Source organism: Physella acuta, unplaced genomic scaffold (assembly GCF_028476545.2).
Source record: "Physella acuta isolate Inbredline_101_S28 unplaced genomic scaffold, ASM2847654v3 ptg000042l, whole genome shotgun sequence".
Classification (NCBI taxonomy): Eukaryota; Metazoa; Mollusca; class Gastropoda; family Physidae; genus Physella; species Physella acuta.
The window spans coordinates 36,088-60,312 of record NW_026731562.1 but is presented as its reverse complement, the minus strand read 5'-3'; the positions used below and the strand labels follow the sequence as shown (position 1 = coordinate 60,312).

Sequence of the window (24,225 nt, the reverse complement as noted above, 5' to 3'; positions counted from 1 at the left end):
TAGAGACAGATCTAATCAATACAAGATCAATATTTTAACGTACTAAATTTTCCAACCTGAATAATGATCCAACCTCCACCGTCAGTTTTTGTGTCGCACAAAGCCAATTTGTCTAGACCAAGTCTGACGGTCGTTCGTTCTGGTACATCAGTTTTGTCGTTCTTTTTGCACTGTTATAAATAGAAATATGTTTGTTTTAACACATGACTAGAAACAAAAAAGCTTATCTCCAAAGACTGCCTTAAAATGTATGTTTTATAAATGCATACTGATTTATTTTCTGTCTTTAGTACACGCACATATTGTCGTATTTAATTATTCTAAACAATTTGTATAATGTATGTTGTGTAACGCTTACCTATCTATCAGCCAGATAGAAGGTGAACGTCCCCGGATTCTTTTTTTGGGGTTATATGCAAATGCCTTACGGCCTAAATGGATGAACACTAACACAACGACACACTAGGGCTCGAATTCGATGTCTAGGGAAAACTAGTGATACTATTGTAATTAACACTCATCCAATCTGCATACAACCTTTAATAAGCGAACACAGTTGTGGCAGAACACAAGGTTAAACTAGATAAAATATTTAATGTATAAAATATCAAAACCCAACTTACAAAATGTAGGGAAAAACACTATCACAGATTTCAACACTGCCTAATAATAGCCACAGGCCACACAACACTGCTATAGCTTCAAGAATTACTTGGCGACAAGTAATATTATACTAGAAGACTAAATCAACTTAAGAAAGCAAGGCACACACAGGACTTAAGTTCTCTCACGTTCAAATGGTCAGAATCTATTGCCGGACAATATGGACGGTTTGGTCGTAATGGACCGTTTGATCCTGGTAGACTGCCTGATCAAGGTGAAACTGCCACGTGTGGCGAGTGTGCGGGGCAGTTAAAGACTTCTGCCACAGGGGAGGTCATCCTCAACTCATGTAGCCATTGGTTGGGAGGGTCATATGATCAGAATCATTCAATCAGATCTTAATGGAAAATTTCTACGTCTTAGACACCCTTGGTAAGACCGTGGAAAAACCCCAGGAGTTACACAATCATTCCATATAAGGTATTATACAATGTCAAAATAAAAATGGAACCTGACTCGACCTAAGTAGGTCACATCCCCTCCCTTTTTGGAAGTGACAGATAGGTTCCACAAAAGCATACAGAAGGAACCAATCTGGCAATGAAATAAAAAAATGTTTTACAAATGTAGGCAATCAAAATCTTAATACCAGATGAAAACATCCCTGAACATAAAAGGGAAGTAACTCAAACTTTTACAATTGGTGAAAGGGAAGTAACCCTTCAACAGGTAATTATACATCAAAATCCCTCAAAAAAGGGTATTACAATATTTCCATGTGGATATTAAAAGTGGTAAACCCGCCAGGGTAAGACCTTTATTTCAATGACTAGCTACAATATCAACTGAGTCATATGAGACATATTATTATAAAAGATTACATATAATCAAAAACCACCTTTAATTAAGGTTCACCTGAAAATAAACAAAATATTCAACAGGAATGGAATTTTGAAAAAATCAAAATCATACCACTCATTTCCATGTTAAAACACAACACTTGGGTATGGTCTTAATGAACCACAAAACATGTCACATGATCAATGTGTGTAATAAGATTTTACATCCTTGACAAACAATCAGCCACAACATTATCACTACCCTTAATGTGTGAAATTTCCAGATTAAAATTTTGGAAATATAAGCACCATCTCAATATTCTTTGATTTGTCTGTCCTAACTTAGAGGTAAATTTCAGGGGATCATGGTCAGAAAACACTCTGACTGGATTGGTTGAAGCAGAGACATAGACTTCAAAATGTTGTAATGACAAAACCAAAGCTAAAGCCTCTTTTTCAATAGTAGAATAATTCTTTTGGTTCTCATTTAACTTCCTGGAAAAAAAAGCAATGGGATGGTCAATTCCCATGTTGTCTTCTTGAAATAGGACTGAGCCAATGGCTAAGTTGCTAGCATCAATGGCAAGTTTAAAGGGCTTGCTGAAATCTGGCGCAGCCATAACAGGAGCATTAGATAAAAATGACTTAATGGTAAAAAAAAGCTTCTTGACATTTATCTGACCATTCAAACTCAACACCCTTTTTCAATAATGCAGTAAGAGGTTCAGCAATAGCTGAAAAGTTTTGACAGAACCGCCTATAGTAACCAGCCATCCCAAGGAACTTTTTGATTTCTTTACAATTTTTGGGAGGAGGTAACCTTACAATAGCATCTACTTTAGCTTCAATGGGCCGAACTTGGTTCGTTCCCACTTGATAACCCAAATAGGTAATTGAACCTTTACAGAAATTACTTTTATGTAAGTTTACAGTAAAATTCACTTCAGACAATTTTCTAAAAAGGTTAGTCAACTGAACAATATGTTCTTCAAAAGTATTAGAAAATACAACTATATCATCTATGTAGGCCTCACATTGGTCTATGTCAGCAATGACAGAGTTAATGACCCTCTGGAAAGTTTGACCAGCATTGCGCATACCAAAAGGCATACGTTTGTATCTATAAAAACCATTAGGGGTTACAAAAGAAGATATTTCTTTAGCACGGTCAGATAAGGGGATTTGCCAGTATCCTGAAAGTAAATCAATTTTGGAAATTATCTTAGCCTGACCAACTTTATCAATAACGTCTTCTATTCGAGGTAAAGGATAGGAATCAGCTTTGGTGAGCGCATTCACCTTCCTAAAGTCGGTCACAAACCTGAAAGATCTACCGTCTTTCGGTACTAGGAGACATGGGGAACTCCAGTTGCTGAAACTGGGCTCAATGATATCATTCTTGAGCATATAATCAATTTCATCTTTTATCAAAACAGCTTTTTCCGGGTTAACTCTATAGGGGTGTTGTTTAATGGGTTTTGCGTCACCTACGTCTACATCATGAGGGGGTACCTTCGCTTCTTTGGGGACATCCCCAAAAATAGAGGGAAATGTCTCGAATAATTGAGACAATCTATGGCTTTCCTCTGTGGACAAATGCATAAGGTGGACATTCAAATTATCTAAAAAGGAAGAATTTACCAATTTTGGGGGTTTCAATTTATCATGTATCACATCATCAGAAACATTTGAACATACAGGTAAAGTAATTTTAGCTGTGGAATGAAAATTGTTACAATTATCATAATACTTTTTCAGTGAGTTAACATGATACACTGTCTGTTTCTTTCTTCTGTCGGGCGTATTGACAACATAGTTCAAATCACTTAATTTTGAATGCACAGTAAAGGGTCCACAATATCTCAAGGATAACGCATTGTTCAGATTAGGCACTAGCACAAGAACTTTGTCGCCTGGATTGAATGTTCGTTTACAAGAACTCTTATCATACAGTCCTTTCATTCTCACTTGGGCCTTTCTTAAATTCTTGTGAGCCATTTCGCACACGGCTTTCAGTCGAACGTGAAAATCGTCAAAGTTTTCCACAGGATGATCACTGGTACCTGTCCAACGTTCGTGGATCAGCTTCAGGGGGCCACGGACAGAATGTCCAAACACAAGTTGAAAAGGCGAGTAGCCTAAAGAGTCCTGGACACAGTCCCTCGCGGCGAAAATAATCCAAGGAACAGACTCATCCCATTGGGTGTTACTGTTAGCGAACGTTCTTAGCATGGTTTTGAGGGTTTGGTGGAACCTCTCAAGTACGCCTTGAGACTGAGGTTGGTAGGCTGAGCTAGTGATGTGGGTAACGCCTAGCTTGGCTAGTGCTTCCTGAAAATGGTGACTGGTTAAGTTGCTGCCTTGATCCGTTTGCACGATTCTAGGTAATCCAAAGGTAGTGAAGAACCGGGTCATGGCTCTGACTACAGTCTTTGCCTTAATGTTCCGTAAGGGAATCGCCTCGGGAAAACGGGTACTTGAACACATAAAGGTAAGTAGGTACTCGTTGCCCGCCTTGGTTTTAGGCAAGGGACCTACACAGTCCATGACGATTTTAGAAAAAGGTTCTTCTAATACAGGAATCGGACTCAAAGGGGCCTTAGGAATTGTCTGGTTTGGCTTTCCGGCCAACTGACAGTTCGTGCAACTTTTGCAGTACCGCGACACATCATTTCTCATTTTGGGCCAAAAGAACAGTTCTTTGATCTTCGCCGTCGTTTTAGTGACTCCTGGGTGTGCTGACATTGGATGGTCATGTGCCAGCTTAAGTATTTCATGCCGATAAGGTGGAGGGACCCACAGCTGGTTTTTACCCAACCATGGTTCGGCTGGTGAGGCATTCACTGGTATAGCGCGACGAAAGAAGAGGCCGTTCTCGGAGAAATATTCTCCATCGTCAGATGATAGAGATTTTTCGACCGTTGCTTTGAGTTCCGCGTCGACTTGTTGAGCTTTAATGATGTCTTCCTGAGATATTCTCAGGGGTAAGCCCAGGCTTGTGTTTTCTGGAAGCATAGACTCCAATTTGGGAGTCGAATTTCTTGACGATGATGGCGGGTGTGGTTCAGACGTTATGTCAGCCAATTGTTTGGTCTGGCTTCTTGTCACCGCACATGCAGGATACAGTTCATAATCATTATCTGGAACTGTTGACCAAGGGTCTGAAACCGTACAGGGGTATACTTTGCTTCCCGCAAGGTCATTCCCTAGAAGTAGGTGTACTCCTGGGACAGGAATACTATCTATCACACCTAAAATGACCTCACCTTCGACGAGATGATGTTTCAGAGCAAACTTGTGTAAAGGGACGACAGTTGATTTTGTCCCCACTCCCTGGATAATGGAAATCCTTCCGGTGTTCGTCTCAGGTGTAATGTCCATTGAACTTTTCAAAAGGAGTGATTGTGACGCTCCTGTGTCTCTTAGGACGGTGATATTCCGCTGAGACAACGGATCACCTGGTTTGCTAATGATGGCTTCGGCAATAAAAGATGAAAAGTCAACTTTTCTCGATCCCTCGAGATCGGTAGACTCGGAAGAAACTGGATGGTGGCGAGAACAGTCAAAATGTGACTGTACATAATGCGTGGAAATTTGACTACCTTCTTGCGGACACTTAGGGTTAGAGTCCTTTAGAATTCTAGAGTTCATAGTTGAGCTGGCTGCTTGAGGGGATAGAGCATAGTGCGCGGAAGTACGCACTACCTCTCTGTTATATTGACGACGTTTGTAACAGTCCTTGACAAGATGACCAGGTCTTTTGCAGAACTGGCATACCGCTCGACGATTGGGAGTTGATCTTGGTTTCTCTCTGGACTGTGATGCCTTCAAGTATTGGCCAACAGGAGGATTGCTGCCAAAAAGGGGAAGCACGGGGTTGAGGCGGTTTCCTGACACTGGTGGTTTCTTATGCACCAACATATATGTGTCAGCCGACTCAGCAGCCTTCTGGATGTCAATTATCTTGTTATCCAGTATGTGTAGTCGTATCTCTTCAGGCAGGGACGATAGGAATTCTTCCCTTAGGATAAGTGACCTGAGTTTCTCAAACTCAGAAACTTCCTCAGAGTGTAGCCACCTTGAGAATATTTTCTCCTTTTCAAAGAGAAATTCCACATATGATTGAGTGGGTAACTTGCGGAGTGTTCGGAATTTTGTCCGATAGGCCTCGGGCGTCAGTGCGTAGGCCTTCAAAATGGCAGTCTTGACCAAACTATAGTTATTTTGAACGTCGTGAGAGAGTGCCTGGTATGTTTTTGCAGCTTTCCCAGTAAGGACCGAGCTCAATAAAGCAGTAATGGAAGTTTCGGGCCATTCACATGTCTTCGCTAAACTCTCAAACGAGTTAAAGAAAACGACCAAATCTGTTTCATCAAATTTAGGAACTAATTTCCCAAATTTGGCAATCACTTGCCCCACCGACAACTTTTTTGGATCTACCAGAGAAGTGACATCACTAACTTGACCAAACTCTAATTCCAACCTCCTCTTATCTAAAGCAATTTTAGCCTCTAACTCCTGTTTCTCTAGAGCACTTTTAGTTTCAAACTCCTTTTCTTTTAAAGCCTTCTCTAAAGCAATTCTAGCTTCTAATTCTATCTTCTCTAGAGGTTTCTCCTCGCGGAGTAACACACCAGCCAACAAACTTTCATCAAATACTCCTTCATTAATAAAATGAACAACAATTTTATCTCTCAACACCTCTGACTTCTGCGTAACAGAATAATCCAATTTCAATTCCTTAACAACATTAATCAAAACTTTTCTACTCAACTTTTCTACCTGCTCAAAAGTGGGATTAGCCAAAAAAGACTCCATAACACTAACTTTCAAATCACAACAAGCCTAGGTTCACTAACTTAACACGGTGCGTTGGGCCGTGTACTTGACCTCTTCAATCTAGGACGACACGTCTGGCTATTGACCTAGATACCTCTATGCTTGCGCGCGTTGTAAGAACACTGCGCTACTGGATATAAAAACAACTAAATCAAACTAAACTTAGTGTTTACTGATATAACCAACAACTGGAACGACAGATTAAATCCCGTACGGGCCCCCACTTTGTAACGCTTACCTATCTATCAGCCAGATAGAAGGTGAACGTCCCCGGATTCTTTTTTTGGGGTTATATGCAAATGCCTTACGGCCTAAATGGATGAACACTAACACAACGACACACTAGGGCTCGAATTCGATGTCTAGGGAAAACTAGTGATACTATTGTAATTAACACTCATCCAATCTGCATACAACCTTTAATAAGCGAACACAGTTGTGGCAGAACACAAGGTTAAACTAGATAAAATATTTAATGTATAAAATATCAAAACCCAACTTACAAAATGTAGGGAAAAACACTATCACAGATTTCAACACTGCCTAATAATAGCCACAGGCCACACAACACTGCTATAGCTTCAAGAATTACTTGGCGACAAGTAATATTATACTAGAAGACTAAATCAACTTAAGAAAGCAAGGCACACACAGGACTTAAGTTCTCTCACGTTCAAATGGTCAGAATCTATTGCCGGACAATATGGACGGCTTGGTCGTAATGGACCGTTTGATCCTGGTAGACTGCCTGATCAAGGTGAAACTGCCACGTGTGGCGAGTGTGCGGGGCAGTTAAAGACTTCTGCCACAGGGGAGGTCATCCTCAACTCATGTAGCCATTGGTTGGGAGGGTCATATGATCAGAATCATTCAATCAGATCTTAATGGAAAATTTCTACGTCTTAGACACCCTTGGTAAGACCGTGGAAAAACCCCAGGAGTTACACAATCATTCCATATAAGGTATTATACAATGTCAAAATAAAAATGGAACCAGACTCGACCTAAGTAGGTCACAGTTGCTTGATTTAATTCTACTTTAAACACTTAACAGAGCTAATTCACATAATATTTATGTCGAAATAAAACATTTACCTGAAGTGAAATCCGTGACAACACAGGATTGACGTTGTAGTCGTTTTTCATCTCTTGTACAGTTGTGTTTAAAGCTTCTATCATGCTGTTTATTTGGTTGTTCCCTGAAATGGCCTCGTTGAGTTTTACGTCTATAGCTCCAAATCTGTCATTCACTGTTTGCATGTGTTCTGTGATGTTATTTATCTTAGCATCAACCACGTCTATAGCATTAGTAGAGCTGATGTGTTTGTTACTGTTGTTTAACTCTGTAGATGATGGAATCTGAGCCGTGTCGTCACTGTACCCATCTCTACCAGAATGTGACATCTGTAAGGACATTGACACGTCTGCACCTTTAAGTTTTTCTGGATCTTCAAATGATTTCAGAAAATCTGCCATTGTGTCCACAGATTTCACATAGTTCAAAGTTTGAGCTTTCAAATTCATCAACAAAACAGATTTCTTGATTTTCTCTCTTTCATAAGACGTTGTTCTATTCTCTAGCATTCCAGTGTCTCCTGTCTTATTGGTAAAATATACTTGACATTTATACTGGTGTAAATTACAGGCTGAAGTATTGGAGAAAGACAAGACCAGTTCTCCGTGATGTTTGGATAGTTTGCCCTCAGATAATATCCCAGATATTTTATAATCGCGAACCTTTGAATCAGATCCTGAAATAGACGCCAACAAAATCTTCCCTTCAGATTCACTGATCCTATAGACTGACATGTTGACAAGAGCTGACATCTGAGTGTCTTCTGTTATGTTTTCTGTACACTGGAGTTGTGCACAAAATAAACTTTTCCCATGGTAAAAGTGTTCTCTGGTCATATCCACTTTAAGGCCTAGAAAACAGTAGACAAAATTAATTACGTAATATTTAATGCGTTCAATTAATTAAATATTTTGTACACATCAGGGAGATTATGATGTCTTAAAATCTCCAGTCCGGGAACCGTCCTCGCCACTTTCCTGTTAGCAGTATAGCTCGCCACAACCCAATTAAGAAGTTCCTTTATTATTTAAAACACAATAGAAACATTTCTTTGTTAAATATTGTTTAAAATAATTGTACTTTAGTTTAATTATTTTAAAATAAAAACTACAATCTCTAGGTTTCGATAGTCATCCATAAAGGACGTCACGTTTATGTGTACATCACTCAAGATTTCGGATGTGAAGCTTAGTGAAATAAAACTAAACGCACTATCCTTTCATAGGCTGAAGTCACAGTCATGTCGCTTTGTGATTTTCAAATTTTATAATTTTGTTTTATAAATGCAATTGTATTGCATAAGATCTGAAGTCCTTCTACCTTTGAGTAGTTAGCATAAAACAATTAACTTTAATTAAATTAAATTTCTGAAATGTATTTTTTTTTCAAAATAAAAGATGATTGTAAAGCTTAATTAATAAAGATAAATGAATTCGATCCATACTTCGGATTTTTTTTTTAAGTAGACAATATTATCAGAATAGTAGCCATATTGTTTTGCCATGTCCATTTAAAGGGGAACAACCAAAATAATATTTTCTGGATAATCAACCATACCGATTTGTATCCCTTTACATACGCTTTCTATCTATCGTAATGATAAAACGTGGTGTATGAAGCTGAATTGTCAAATAATTTCAAAATAACGTATTTATGGGCGAGTCATATTAAATGTATTATGTTTATATTGTTATTTTAATATTAAAATTTAAAACAAGTTCTTAAGTAAGGGGTCATCCATAAATGACGTCACGCTTTTTTTGACGATTTTTACCTCCCCCCCTCCCCTCCGTCACACGTCGTCACAAAAAGCCAGACCCGCCCCCCCCCCCCCCTAAAATGACGTCACACCTCAACCTACAACCCCCCCTCAAAATTGCAGTTGACTTTTTTTTTTAAACATCGATATTTTTCTAAAATCTTGTCTAAACTATTACAATGTATTAAAACAGTTATCTAAAATGCGAAATAACGTCTAAAATTTGTTTTCTAACATTGCTTTTTATAATGCAAAAATGTGACGTCGCAACATCTGAACCCCCCCTCCCCTCATCACACATATCGTCACAAAATTACGGACCCCCCTCCCCCCTACGAGTGTGACGTCATTTATGGATGACCCCTAAACTAATTTCTGATTCATAATTTTAACATGCAACAAATGCACTATGTCTTACAAAAATGCATTAAAGTAATTAATTAAGAAGAAGGCTAATTAATTAATGTTTTGATCGACTTACAAACTACTGTTCCGTTTTTAAATAATAATATTTTCGACTTTTCATAAAAGGCCTAAAATAATTAAAGTGAGCTTACCAAAGGACAGAAATAAGTTGACGGCTAACACAGCAATAAAATACAAAGCAGACATTTTAAACTATTGCAATAACATCAAATCAGCTGAATACGTTCTCATAGCTGGTTTGTTTGTCAAATAGTCTCGTACTTATATACCGACCAGTTAAAAACATACATAAGTTGACAGGAGGTTGAAGGTCAACATGCACATGTAAACAGATATGACGTAATGAGCTGGCCGCTTGAGTTGACCAGAAATAAATGTCTGAAGTTGAAACATGATGTCAGATAATATCACATAGATTTTTTCGTGTAATCGTTTCCTTACATACATACTTGAATAAGAAAGTAGTCGCATCAAGAACCGACATGTTGTTACTAGCACGATACCGATTACTTTCTCACAGAAATAGTTGAACAAGAAAGTAATTGCATCGATAACAGACATCCAGTTTCTAGCACGATACCTATTACTGTTGGATCGATACCAATATAACTATCCATGTAACAAGAAATGGAAAGAGCAATTAGCCCCATTTTAAGGAAACTAGAATTTATGTTTCCACTTAGCTTCTCCTAATTAGATAACATTAATTAACTACTGACGTTAATTAGTTCTTTTATTTTTAAACTTTAACATGTGGTGTGACAAATTAACGTAAGACTTTATGTCTTTACCATTAGTACAATAATAACTAAAGCTTCAAATGTAACGCAAGTTTTGAAAGTATACAACTCAATTTGTTGGACACAAAATTAGTTGCAAAATGATTTATCAAATAGCATCTTTCTCATATTAATAATACAAACTTTTTATAAGTATAAATTCATTTTGAATTTTGAACAAACTGATAATTCGCTTGTGTTTTTTAACTTAAAAAAATGAATGAAAATTACTCCACCAATTTGGCTGCCTATTTAGTCGTATCGTCGGAACAGTTAAGTTTTTTACAGCATTTAAATTTTGTTTTGTGATTGGAGAAAATTTTTGACATAAAAGAAAACAATTTTTTATTTCATTGTATACGTTGATGATCACTATAGTTGGAGGTTGGTAAAAAATTGTTTTAATATTGGAAATACGGTACATGTACTTATACTGATAGTTATGCTTAGCGTCCAATTTTATTATGGAGTTTATGTTAATTTTTTCTTCCACACTTATATCACCTAAATCAGATTAGCCAAAGTATTTTCATCTAGAATATTCGACATGGTTTCCCGATTGATAGTTGACCTGTCGGCTACATTATTAAACCCCGTAAACCTAGCACCACTGACCAGCCTCCCCTACCCAAACAAAAACACATATTTTTTTTAAAAATTACACTCTGGCAACTCACCTCCCCCATCTCTCTCTACATTCGTTAGTATGTCTAAACTCCTTCCTAGCAAAATTAATAATCCATTAGACACATTTTTTTTTACAAACAAGATCATTGTTAAATTTGAAATTAAAATTCTTTTTATCTCTCTGCTGCACCATGCGACAGATTAGTCAGGCACGAGGGCCGATCCCACCAACAGTAGCAACCCGTGGCGTCCAAACCAATGACTATTTATTATTATTGCCTCCCCTGCTGTGAACGCTGCTTTGAAGCAGGATCAGCAATTCTTCTAATACATACAACAGACAAACAGACAAACAGACAGACAAACAAACAGACAGACAGACAGACAGACAGACAGACAGACGGACGGACGGACGGACGGACGGACGGACGGACAGGCAGGCAGACAGGCAGACAGACAGACAGACAGACAGACAGACAGACAGACAGACAGACAGACAGACAGACAGACAGACAGACAGACAGACAGACAGACAGACAGACAGACAGACAGACACACACACACACACACACACACACACACACACACACACACACACACACACACACACACACACACACACAAACAAACAAACAAACATACATTGATATATATATATATATATATATATATATATATATATATATATATATATATATATATATATATATATATATATATATATATATATATATATATATATATATGTTGCGGTTAAAGCCCGAAGTGCTTACCACTAAGAGCGTATTTCGTACATTGGCCGGCCAATGCGCGCACTGGCCTGGATGTCCTGGCCAATGTCTTATCCAGACTAAGTTGTGATCGCGTTTTCATTATTCTGGGTGCGGTTTCTTTGTAACGTATTGTTTGGCTCTTGTTTGTATAGTATTCTATATGCAATGCGATATGGACCAAAATGGCCGTCAGACCAAGAGGCAGACATACCAGATGGCTGCCAAAATATTTCTGAACTAAAGAACATGTGGCCTGAACTTAAACTAGTTCACGGAAAACCAAGGCATAGCCAAAGCCAAGATTCAGTAGAAATTGCTAACCAAGATGTTCAGAACATAATGATGACATGGATGCAGACAAATGAATCAGCTCAATGGGCTGAGAGTCTCAAGTTCAATTTATATAAAACCTTTCTTTTCATCAAGGAATCCAACAATCGCCATACGAAGCCTTGCTTGGATGCAAAGCAAAAGTGGGACTTAGCACTTCAAATCTACCAAGAGTCTCTGGATAATTTAGTTACTGAGGAAGATCTTGAGAACATTGAACAAGAAATGAAGGTTGCTATAAATGCAACGACATCCTCAGCTAACACATATGCTGACCAGTTGCGTGACAATAATATGGCCAACAGATTCTGTGTAGTTTGTGAAAAATATTGTAGTGCAGCCCATTCTTGTGGATCCTGTCGCAACGATGTCCATGCAATATTCGGATTAGCCAATGAAGCTAACGAAGAGTACAGAGGGAACATTACTTGCAGATTATGTCCAGATAAAAAATCAGGACAACAGGTCAGCAGCTCATACTATCTTGCAAACTCAAAGTTCTAAGATGCTAACAAAATCAGATACAAATTTTAAACAAGCTGAAGTGGGAGATATTTTTCGCATCCGTATACCACATATTGACAGAGGTCGCGGTGATCCCCGAAGCGTCATTGCAGTGGTCATGAGCGTCGAGGGCGGTTTCTACAAGCTAGGAACGGAACATTTTGTTCTAAAACAACTGTATACTTGTTTATTAGCACTGAGACAAAATCCCTATGAACCATCGCATCTTAACAATCACAATCACAAGTGCACAACAAATCGCTGCAAGTGTAAAAATAACAAGCAACTATGTAATTCTAAATGCCATAAAAGTTCAACTTGTTGTAACAAGTGATAATATTAATTGAGACTATAATACAACAAAAAAACTTTAAAGTTTCTGTCATTTTCTTTTATTAATAATCAATAAAGAATTACGTTCATAATCCTTACGGTATAAATAACCCCAAAATCTGTTCATGATCTTTTAATTCGGACTTTGGCCGTTCTTCCCTAGCCAGATGATCTTCTAATTCGGACTGACCGGCCAAAGGCCGAAATCAAGTAAAGTTTCGGACTTTGACCGGTCAATGGGAGGCGATATTGGCCAATCTGTGCTTTGGCAGATTTCGGGCTTTGACCGTATTATATATACATATATATATATATATATATATATATATATATATATATATATATATATATATATATATATATATATATATATATAAATAAGTAAATAAATAAATAAATATATATATATATATATATATATATATATATATATATATATATATATATATATATATATATATATATAATTTGGTCAACTTATCTGAATTTGTTCACAGACATAGGGAAATACACAAACACACAGACATACAGCTACAGTTACAAAACTAAGTTTTTTTTTTCCAGTCAGGGAGGTGTAAAACGTTGAGATTTGTGATTAAAAAGAGTTAATCTGTTTCGATGATCTCGGCAGAGCTAGTGTGGGCAGACATATATTCAGTTTTGTTTCTACTCAGAGAAGTTCTAAAGAGTTGAGTCTGGTATGGTATAGCGTATTAATTAGAATCATGGATTTCATGGTATGATCAATTTTCGTTAGTAATATTTATTTCGTTAAATTGTTTTTGAATTTATATTGTTAGTACACATATAGTTTGACGTTATTCAGCCTAATTTACATCTAATATTTATTTGTGCAACAATTAAAATATATTTCTATAGCTGAAATTTCATTTAACTTTATGTAAATAAACCGGGAGTGATCTCCCCTAAACTTTCTCGAATATTTTTATATAAAATAACAGGGGATGGGAACTCGGGCTATAGATATGATTTTTAATCCATTTTAAATACTTAAAGTTTTAAAAATAGAATAAAATCTCGTAGACAAAAGAATTGCACACCGAGTGAACGCTAAATAAAAAAAGTGCATAATAGTGCGCAATATTATTAGTACTTTAAAAATTTACATTAGTTTTTTGAGAAATCGGAAGTAGCGTAAATTACTACTTCCGGTCAACGGAAATTACTCAAAATTTAACAGAAGGTAGAGAATTAGATCTTTTACTTACATGTAAAATTTCATTTATCTATCTGAAATAGTACTCAAGTTATAGGCTTTTGAAAAATTCAAAGTAGGAAAAGTACCACTTCCGGTTATCGGAAATCGCTCAAAAGTTGATACGGATCTACGATTTTGATAAAATACTTATATATGAAATTTCATCAACCTAGCTGTAACGGTACTCAAGTTATCGTGTTTACACACGGACAGACAGACAGACAGACAGACAGACACACAGACATACGGACAAGATTGCAAAATTATGTTTTTCCGTATCAGTGAGGTGTAAAACGTCGAGATTTGTAAAAATCTCAATTTTTTTTTTGCACGATTACAAGACTTTCTCCATACTTCGTATATACGAGAAAGTAAAAAAAATAAACCGGGAGTGATCTCCCCTAAACTTTCTCGAATATTTTTATATAAAATAACAAGGGATGGGAACTCAGGCTATAGACATGATTTTTAATCCATTTTAAATACTTAAAGTTTTAAAAATAGAATAAAATCTCGTAGACAAATTAATTGCACACCAAGTGAACGCGAAATAAAAAAGCGCATAATAGTGCGTAATATTATTAGTACTTTTAAAATTTACATTAGTTTTTTGAGAAATCGGAAGTAGCGTAAATTACTACTTCCGGTCAACGGAAATTACTCAAAATTTAACAGAAGGTAGAGAATTAGATCTTTTACTTACATGTGAAATTTCATTTATCTATCTGAAATAGTACTCAAGTTTTTGGCTTTTGAAAAATTCAAAGTAGAAAAAGTACCACTTCCGGTTGTCGGAAATCGCTCAAAAGTTGATACGGATCTACGATTTTGATAAAATACTTATATATGAAATTTCATCAACCTAGCTGTATCGGTACTCAAGTAATCGTGTTTACACACGGACAGACACACACACACACAGACAGACAGACACACAGACATACGGACAAGATTGCAAAATTATGTTTTTCCGTATCAGTGAGGTGTAAAACGTCGAGATTTGTAAAAATCTCGATTTTTTTGTTGTTGCACGATTACAATACTTTCTCTATACTACGTATATACGAGAAAGTAAAAACCAATCTAATCGTGTATGTAAATAAGATGTCGGATTCTGGTCAATAGTCACTTGTGCACTTTCCCGACGCCTTTCTATAGATCTATTACCAAAATGATATTGTTTAAAACTACTTTACAAAGTATAATAAATTGATAAAAAACAAAACTTAATTCACAGACATTTTTTTCCAAGTCCTTCAACAATTACGTATAATAGCACATTATAATGAACGTACTTTCCAGATCTGCACTTTAATAATGCTGCAATATGATTGTGCAGGAGTTGTCGTTTCTAAAGACGCCTGCTCCTATCTAGTTTCTATGGCCTATCAATCGAGTTAGCTTACACAGCCATTGCAACGGTTAGATAACAAATTGCTATCACGTCAGATGAATGCTATTTAATTGTATCCAACTATTGAATATTATTATAGTAGAGATGGTTTCAAAGACAGAACAAAAATGGAACTAAACTAATTAGCCCATGCTACTAATTACTAAACTCAGATCAGGCATTCGTTTACTAACACTATTATCTTTTAAAGGATAACACTTGTAAGGACAGCCAAATTGAAATTTCACCTCGGGCGCTGCAATGTGTCGCTAAACTTTTCCCAGATATATAGTCTAAACCCATCTGTGTTAAAGCTTTGCCATGTGTAGAATGTTATATCAATCCTCAGTACCGGCTTCTATTTTAAGATAACTTTGTAATCTTCGGAGATGTCCATCTTCCTGACACTAAATTTGCGAAAACCATTAAAACAACAAAGGCCTCGTACCTCGTCTAGGGTGAACTTAAACATACGAGGTCAATGAACATCGATCGACGTCCTGGGTCATTGTGGCTTATTCCTACTGCAAGATAGTTTAATTCTTTATTTGCACAATTACACATAACATCTTTGATTTCTTAATTAATATTTATAATAACAAAGTGCTAACACAAAGACATCTACTCGTTATAAAAACGTACGTGACTAATTACATTCAATAATCAATAAACCTTTAAATTTTTTTTATTGTATTGTCTGCTTGGCGGATCATTCTCTTTTTTTACAAGCTTTTATTTAACTCACTTCCTCTGTCTGTCTGTCTAGACGGAAACGCAGGAGTGAAAATTCGGACAGTTCTACTTGACCGAAACGATTCACAGTTGGCACGTGGGTCAAGACATGAAGACAATGCAATCTGAAACTAAATTTGACTTAATTGGATGCCTAATTAATTTTTTATGAATTAATTAAAATTTGGACCGAATTAGTAGGCATGTCTAGCCAACCACACCACACGCGTCATCACCTTCAATAGCTGCGCCATCACGTAATGGCTGCGTTCAAAAACCATTGCGCGCCTACTGAACTTGATGTTCAGTAGGCGCGCAATGGTTTTTAGTCATGTAACTCTATTGTAAATAAAACATGTAAAGTACTGAAAAAAAAATTCATAAAAAACGTTTTAATAACAAGCTTTTATGTAATGATGCACTAAAAAATAGAAAATAAATTATAGACTACTATTTAAATAACTATAAAGAAAAGCGTGGGTGTCTTCCTTAACATTAGTAAAGGTATCCAATAGATACTAAAGTGACCCACGCTTTTCTTTATAGTTATTTAAATAGTAGTCTATAATTTATTTTCTACTTTTTAGTGCATCATTACATAAAAGCTTGTTATTAAAACGTTTTTATGAATTTTTTTTTCTGTGTTTATTCTAGTTTTATAAAATGATTTCACCATTTTACATTTTGTGTGGTGTAGTTTATAGTTTTTCAAGGTCAGTATTCAAATAAACCCAATTATATATTTGAGTTAGATGTAAAATTTGCACAAGGCCCATGCTCTTATTATTTAAAGAACCGATTTATAGAACAAAATCAATTCAATTCAATTTATTCAATAACGTTATAGGCTACTTGTTTATAATTTCGCCATCATTAAAGTTATTTAAAACATCCGTTGAAGACAATGTATATACCTGTGTTTGGGAAATCTTGCATGTGTGTCTTCAAACCTTCTCAACCCCTTCCCGTCGTCTAGTCTAACGCTTGTTGCCTCGCCCAAACCCCTCCATACAAAAGTGTTACGTTTTTGGATTACCTCTTAGAATCTAACTTCTAATAAAGCAATTGAGGGTGACAGGACAAATGATCTTAGGACAAATGATCTCAGACAAAATATCTCAGACAAAATTTCCCATGGACAAATGTATATTTTCGCAACTGTATTCGTCAGTAATTTAGATGCTGTTTTGAGTAGTTATAACAATGAACACACAAAAACTCCAAATTAAAAAAAAAGTTTCAAATATTAGAAATATGAGTACGTGGTAAAGCAATGTATTATGAAACAAATTTTAATGCAGTCGAGTGATAATGAGTGTGTATACAAATTCAAATTGACGTGATAAATAGGTTACATCGAAACTTCAGCTACACCAACTTAAAACTATAGCTTTATTTAAAACATCTTCAGACAGTTTGTTTACACTCGACGTACTTTCATCTCAACTGAGTCTGCGATATGTCCATCACTTGATAGCTCATACCAGTATATTCCTGTATTAGAGTCTGTTGTACCCCAGACTCCATTTAAAGATACAGATATATAGCTATGATACCACCAACCACTTTTATGCTTTCCAGCACAATCTGCTCCGCTGTGTATACAATTGTCCCTGTCGATGGTAGAAAACTTCATACCATGATGATATTTTAGATAGTCTTTAACGTTTCCACTGAATGACGACATGTATAACGTATACGATGCTGCTTCGTTGTCTACCTTGAAATGATCGTAATGGGCGTAGTACTTTATACCTTTTCGAGTCATGTCGATTCTCAGTTCATTGTACCCCTGTAAAGTATAATACGTGTAACATATTTAACTTTTTAAATATGGCTTTAGCCTGTATGTAGAGATCATATTTTTCTAAGCTCACCATCAAAGTCAGGTTAGAGATCCAATCATTCCCAAGCCAGAAATCTCCAATCATTGAACCAAATCCGTGTTTATAGTCGTTCCAATCTCTGGTAAAATTCACGTCACCCAAAACACGTCTCTGAAATAGGATATTTTGCAAGATATTGATAAACTATTTTAACCCAAAATAGCAATAACACAAATCTAATCTATAAAAGATCACATTTTTTGAAAAGATTTTAACGTATAAATTTACCAACCTGAAATATGATCCAACCTCCACCGTCAGTTTTTGTGTCGCACAAAGCCAATTTGTCTAGACCAAGTCTGACGGTCGTTCGTTCTGGTACATCAGTTTTGTCGTTCTTTATACACTGTTTATAAATAGAAAGATGTTTGTTTTAACACATGACTAGAAACGAATGAGCTTTTAATCAAAGACTGACTGATATTATTTGAAGTCTTTATACCCGCACATATTTAATGATTCTAAACAATATGTAAAGTGTATATTGGTTGATTTAACTCGCATTAAACACTTAACAGTGCTAGTTCACATAATATTTATGTCTAAAATAAAACTATTACCTGAAGTGTCGTCCGTGACAAAAAAAGATTCATGTTGTAGTTGTTTTTACTTTCTTGTACAATTGTGTTTAAAGCTACTATCATACGGTTTGTTTGGTTGTTCCTTGTGATGGACTCGTTGAGTTTTACGTCTATTGATCTAAGTTTGTCATTCACTGTTTGCATTTGTTCTGTGATGTTATTTATCTTAGCATCAACCACGTCTATTTCTCTAAGTTTGTCATTCACTGTTTGCATGTGTTCTGTGATGTTATCTATCCTAGCACAAATCACATCTATAGCATTAGTAGAGCTGATGTGTTTGTTACTGTTGTTTAACTCTAAAGATGATATAATCTCAGCAGTGTCGGCACTGTTCCCATCTCTACCAGAATGTGACATCTGTAAGGACATTGACATGTCTGCACCTTTTAGTTTTTCTGGATCTTTAAAAGATTTCAGAAAGTCGGCCATTGTGTCCACAGTTTTCACGTAGTTCAAAGTTTCAGCTTTCAAATTCAGCAACAAAACAGATTTCTTGATTTTCTCTCTTTCATAAGACGTTGTTCTTTTCTCTAGCATTCCAGTGTCTCCTGCCTCATTGGTAAAATATACTTGACATTTATACTGGTGTAAATTACAGGCTGAAGTATTGGAGAAAGACAAGACAAGTTCTCCGCGATGTTTGGATAGTTTGCCCTCAGATAATTTCCCAGATATTTTATAATCGCGAACCTTTGAATCAGATCCTGAAACAGACGCCAACAAAATCTTCCCTTCAGATTCACTGATCCTATAGACTGACATGTTGACAAGAGCTGACATCTGAGTGTCTTCTGTTATGTTTTCTGTACACTGGAGTTGTGCACAAAATAAACTTTTCCCATGGTAAAAGTGTTCTCTGGTCATATCCACTTTAAGGCCTAGAAAACAGTAGACAAAATTAAATATCTAAAGCATTTAATTAATTAAATATGGTGTATACATCAGAGAGATTATGTTATGTGTACAATTAATTAAATATTTTGTACACATCAGAGAGATTATGTGATGCGTTCAATAAATTAAATATTGTGTACACATTACAGAGATTATGTGATGTGTACAATTAATTAAATATTTTGTACACATCAGAGAGATTATGTGATGCGTTCAATAAATTAAATATTGTGTACACATCACAGAGATTATGTGATGTGTACAATTAATTAAATATTTTGTACACATTAGAGAGATTATCTGATGTATACAATTAATTAAATATTGTGTACACATCAGAGAGATTATGTGATGTCCTAAAATCCCCAGTCCGGGAACCGACCTCGCCACTTTTCTGTTAGCAGTCGAGCTTGCCACAACCCAATTTCAAAGTTCCTTCACAATAAAAACATTTCTTGTTAAATTTTGTTGAAAATTATTGTAATTCAGTTTAATTATTTAAAAAAATAATCATAATATGTAGGTTTCGAGGGTCATCCATAAAGGACGTCACGTTTATGTGTACATAACTCAAGATTTCGGATGTGAAGCTTAGTGAAATAAAACTAAACGCACTTTCCTTTCATAAGCTGAAGTCAAATTCATGTCGCTTTCTGTTTTTTAAATTTTGTAATTTTGTTTTATAAATACTATTGTATTGCATAAGATCTGAAATAATTCTACCTTTGAGTTTATCTTTCCGAAATCTTTAGCTTACATAAAACAATTACCTTTAATTAAAATAAAATTCTGATTTTGTTTTTCTCACAATAAAGGATGATTGTTAAGCTTAACTAATAAAATCAATGAACTAGATTCATACGCGTTTCGGATACGCTAAATTTTTAAGAAGACAGTAATTATATTCAGCCGAACAGCCGTATGGTTTTGTTATCACAATTTTAAAGGGCAAATACCAAATTAATATTTTTCGGACAATACAACACAGATTTGTAACTCTTTACTTACACGTTCTCTCTATTGTAATGATACGTGGTACATAGTTCTGAATTGTCAAATCATTTCAAAACAACGTATTTAATCGGCAAGTCATATTTAAATGTATTATGTTTATATTATATTTTTAATGTTAAACTTCAATACAAGTTCGTAAGTAAACTAATTTATGTTTCGTAATTTTAATATGCGACAAATGCACTATATCTTACGAAAACGCCTTTAAGTAATTAATTAATAAGAAGGCTAATTTAATACATGTTTTGATCGACTAACATCCTACTGTTCCGTTTTTAAAGTTATAATATTTTTGATTTTTCATAAAAGGCCTAATATAATTAAAGTGAACTTACCAAACGACAGAAATAAGTTGACGGCTAACACAGCAATAAAATACAAAGCAGACATTTTAAACTATTGCAATAAAATCAACTCAGCTGAGTACGTTCTCATAGCTGGTTTGTTTGTCAAATAGTCTCGTACTTATATACCGACCAGTTAAAAACATACATAAGTTGACAGGAGGTTGAAGGTCAACATGCACATGTAAACAGATATGACGTAATGAGTTTGTCGCTTGAGTTGACCAGAAATAAATGTCTGAAGTTGAAACATGATATCAGATAATATCACATAGATTTCCTCGTGTAATCGTCTCCTTACATATATACTTGAATAAGAAAGTAGTCGCATCAAGAACCGACATGTAGTTACTAGCACGATACCGATTACTGTCTCATCGATACCAACATACTTATCTAAGTTACTAGAAAAGGAAAGAGCAATTTGCCCCACTTAAGAAAACTAGAGTTCCCATCACGAGTGACGTTTTCTAATTAATGAACATTAATTAAATAATGACATGTAATAGCCAGACATTTATTTTTAACCGTTAACATGTGGTGTGGCAAAATACTGTAAGACCTCATATTATAGTCTTCATTTTAAAAAATGTTACATTTGATAAATAACATGTATTTCTTATTGTAACATTTCAAATATATATTTATGAATATATTTAAACATTTAAAATATTATATAAATGTATAAACCAAATTTTCACTAAAATATCTAAGTAAAACATAGTAACATTCGATTTAGGATTTGTTATGAAACAATCAATAAAAAAATAACCTATTCAGTACAATATACTTATGTTTCAAGCTCTTAAAATTTCGGCAAGAGTATCGTCTCCCGCCTACCCGCTCCAACCGTATGCTATTTTACTGATCGGATATTTATTTCTCTTTAATACAGTGATCCAGGCAGATGTAATGGAATCCAGTTTAAGTATCTGATCTATAACGTTGACGTTGAGGGAATCGTAGAATCTTACAAAGAACTAGTCGCGTCATTTCTTAAACAAAACCAAATGGTGAAATTGAACATTACGAATTAATACAATTGGATTCTTTTCTAAGTGTTAAAAGAGTTATCTACTCACCAATCCAGTACAAATACTTTGCGATTTTTGTTCGCGAAAAAAGCCACCCCCCCCCCCCCCACACACATTCACCTCCCAACCATCTTGGACAAAGTTTGTAGAGCGGGTTTTAACGTAACTAAATTTTCTAACTTTAAAAAAAATGTTACACAATTGTACAATGGTCTCTAGTACAATTAGTTTCTTTTCTAAGTGCTAAAGTTTTTTTTACTAAAAATCCATTGTAATTTTGCGATTTTAGTTACCCTAAAGCGCAGCCCCCCCCCCCCCCCTGCACCATCTTCATAAAAGTCACTAACGTATTTTACGGTTAAACATTCGTACAATACGTTTTAATACAATTGGTTGTTTTTATAAGTGGTAACGTTTATCCACTTACCAATCTAGTGTAAATTCTTCCTATTTAAGCCTAAAAAAAGCGCCCCCCCCCCCTCTCATCTAGGAAAAGCTGGAAAGCGGTTTTGCCGTTCACTGTTTCTTAAGAGTTTATGTTTTACAGTTAATAATTTAAGTTAGAAAACAGTTAAACCAGTATAAAGGCGTGTAGCCATTACATTTCTTATCTTAGACTGTTTATAATTTTAAAAAATGCAGCATAAAATCAGCTTTTAAAAAAAAATTACATCTCTTTTTGCGCCCTCCTAGGTTAGGCGCCGGGGGCGGCCGCAGCCCGCCCCCCCCCCCCCAGCTACGCCTCTGCTACAGAGCACACTTTAGGTAAACAATAACACAAAGATAATAGGTCTCCCGTATAAAAAAGGATGGCTGAATTTAGCCTGACAACTCAAGCAAAGACTACACTTGTGAGTTAAGATTGATCTGTATGTGGTTGACGTTCTATATACAGCAGGAATAACACAAACCACAGATGTACATGCGCTTAAGTGGACAATGTGGCAAAATAGCGCCTCGCACATGCCTGGCGTAGAGCTAGGCGCCGATAAGTATGCCAAGAAGTAGGCTGTACATATACTTGCGATGAGTTATTAAAGATGTGATATTTAGAGTACATAACATGACAGTCGTTGAACTCTTTGATTCATAGTTTCAGTTTGTGTTTGCTGTTGTTGTTGATTTTTTTTGTTGTGTGTTTTGAGGAACTTGTTTAAAATGTTTTTTAATTATTCTCCGAAAAAATGCGAGACCATCTTTAGAATGGTCGTAGGGAGAGCAGTCGCTGCCCTTGCTCCCCCTCCCTGCGTACTCTACTGTTTAGCATGTTTACGTCATGTTATCACCTCCACCCATCTCCCCCCCCCCTATCCTTGTCGGAATTTGTCAGTTTTGCTCTTAATTAAAAGGAATTTCTAACTGAAATGATTATTTTTTTTCTATATAAATTTAGCTATTTTTGCCTTGGTGTCACCACCCTAAATGGTGTCATCCGGTGTAGTCCGCACGCACCCGCCCTCCGGTCGCGACGCCTCTGGAATTGTCCATAAACTCAATCGGAAGATACTATTGTACTAAGCAAGTTAAATTGAATTTCTTCTCATTATTATTAATAAAATAATAATAAAGTACACTAAAAAATGACATAGCTTTAAAATGGAATCGTTTCAAAACTAATATATATATATATATATATATATATATATATATATATATATATATATATATATATATATATATATATATATATATATATATATATATATATATATATATATATATATATATATATATATATATATATATATATATATATGCGTGTGTGTGTGTATGTGTGTGTGTGTGCGTGTGTGTGTATGTGTGTGTGTATGTGTTTTATTATAAAGCTTGACATTTATGTATTGTTTATGCTCAATCGGCACAAAAAATTATTGATGATGTCCTTATGGGCGACCTTAAACATAAGTGAAATTTGTTACTGCTGAGTTTGGTCCTTTATTTCAAGTATTAATTTTTTTTTCCACAAGCCTAAATAAACTCGCTAAAAAAGTATAACGTTTTAAAAAGTAAATAACGCTGGCAAGTTTACAGTCACTAGACTATTAGCAGTTTATTTCCTAAATCAACACTTTTGTTATACAAGCCTGAATCAATCGTATTGATACAATAAAAAGGTCAATGTCCTTTTATCGGACCATCAGCTCGTTTCTTGTCGTAGCGACGGTAGATAACTCTATATAATAACTTCCATCTCGACAACAATAGTTACCTCCCATCAGATGTGTATCACGTAATTAT

At 35.5% G+C, this 24,225-nt stretch overlaps 2 protein-coding genes across 4 annotated transcripts in view; both read right to left on the bottom strand.

Moving 5' to 3' along the window:
- Positions 1 to 9,768, bottom strand: part of LOC131944247 (angiopoietin-related protein 7) — a 47,905-nt gene extending 38,137 nt beyond the window's left edge. For 2 of the 3 annotated variants that reach the window (XM_059304797.1, XM_059304806.1), the window contains exons 1-2: positions 9,673 to 9,768; positions 7,377 to 8,206 (exon numbers count right to left, since the gene is read on the bottom strand). In XM_059304797.1, coding sequence (XP_059160780.1) covers positions 7,377 to 8,206; positions 9,673 to 9,727 — 885 coding nt within the window. In that variant the 5' untranslated portion in view covers positions 9,728 to 9,768. Of the gene's footprint in view, positions 1 to 56; positions 171 to 7,376; positions 8,207 to 9,672 lie in introns of all 3 variants that reach the window. The other variant, XM_059304789.1, reaches the window with a different exon arrangement.
- Positions 9,769 to 17,365: 7,597 nt separating this feature from the next.
- On the bottom strand, positions 17,366 to 21,037 carry LOC131944237 (angiopoietin-related protein 7). The gene is made up of 5 exons (XM_059304779.1): positions 20,945 to 21,037; positions 18,678 to 19,579; positions 18,350 to 18,463; positions 18,109 to 18,228; positions 17,366 to 18,023 (listed from the first exon to the last, which is right to left on the bottom strand). Exons 1-5 carry the CDS (start codon positions 20,997 to 20,999, stop codon positions 17,652 to 17,654), a joined length of 1,563 nt encoding a protein of 520 aa, XP_059160762.1. The 5' UTR covers positions 21,000 to 21,037; the 3' UTR covers positions 17,366 to 17,651.
- Between the last annotated feature and the right edge of the window lie 3,188 nt (positions 21,038 to 24,225).

Bases quoted from the DNA above. Each gene is read 5' to 3' on its own strand.
- LOC131944237 (XM_059304779.1), bottom strand. From the start codon at position 20,999: ATGTCTGCTTTGTATTTTATTGCTGTGTTAGCCGTCAACTTATTTCTG. The intron at 19,580-20,944 runs GTAAGTTCACTT...ACTGTTTTCTAG, and splicing joins CAACTTATTTCTGTCGTTTG to GCCTTAAAGTGGATATGACC. The intron at 18,024-18,108 runs GTGAGCTTAGAA...TATACTTTACAG, and splicing joins TCTCTAACCTGACTTTGATG to GGGTACAATGAACTGAGAAT.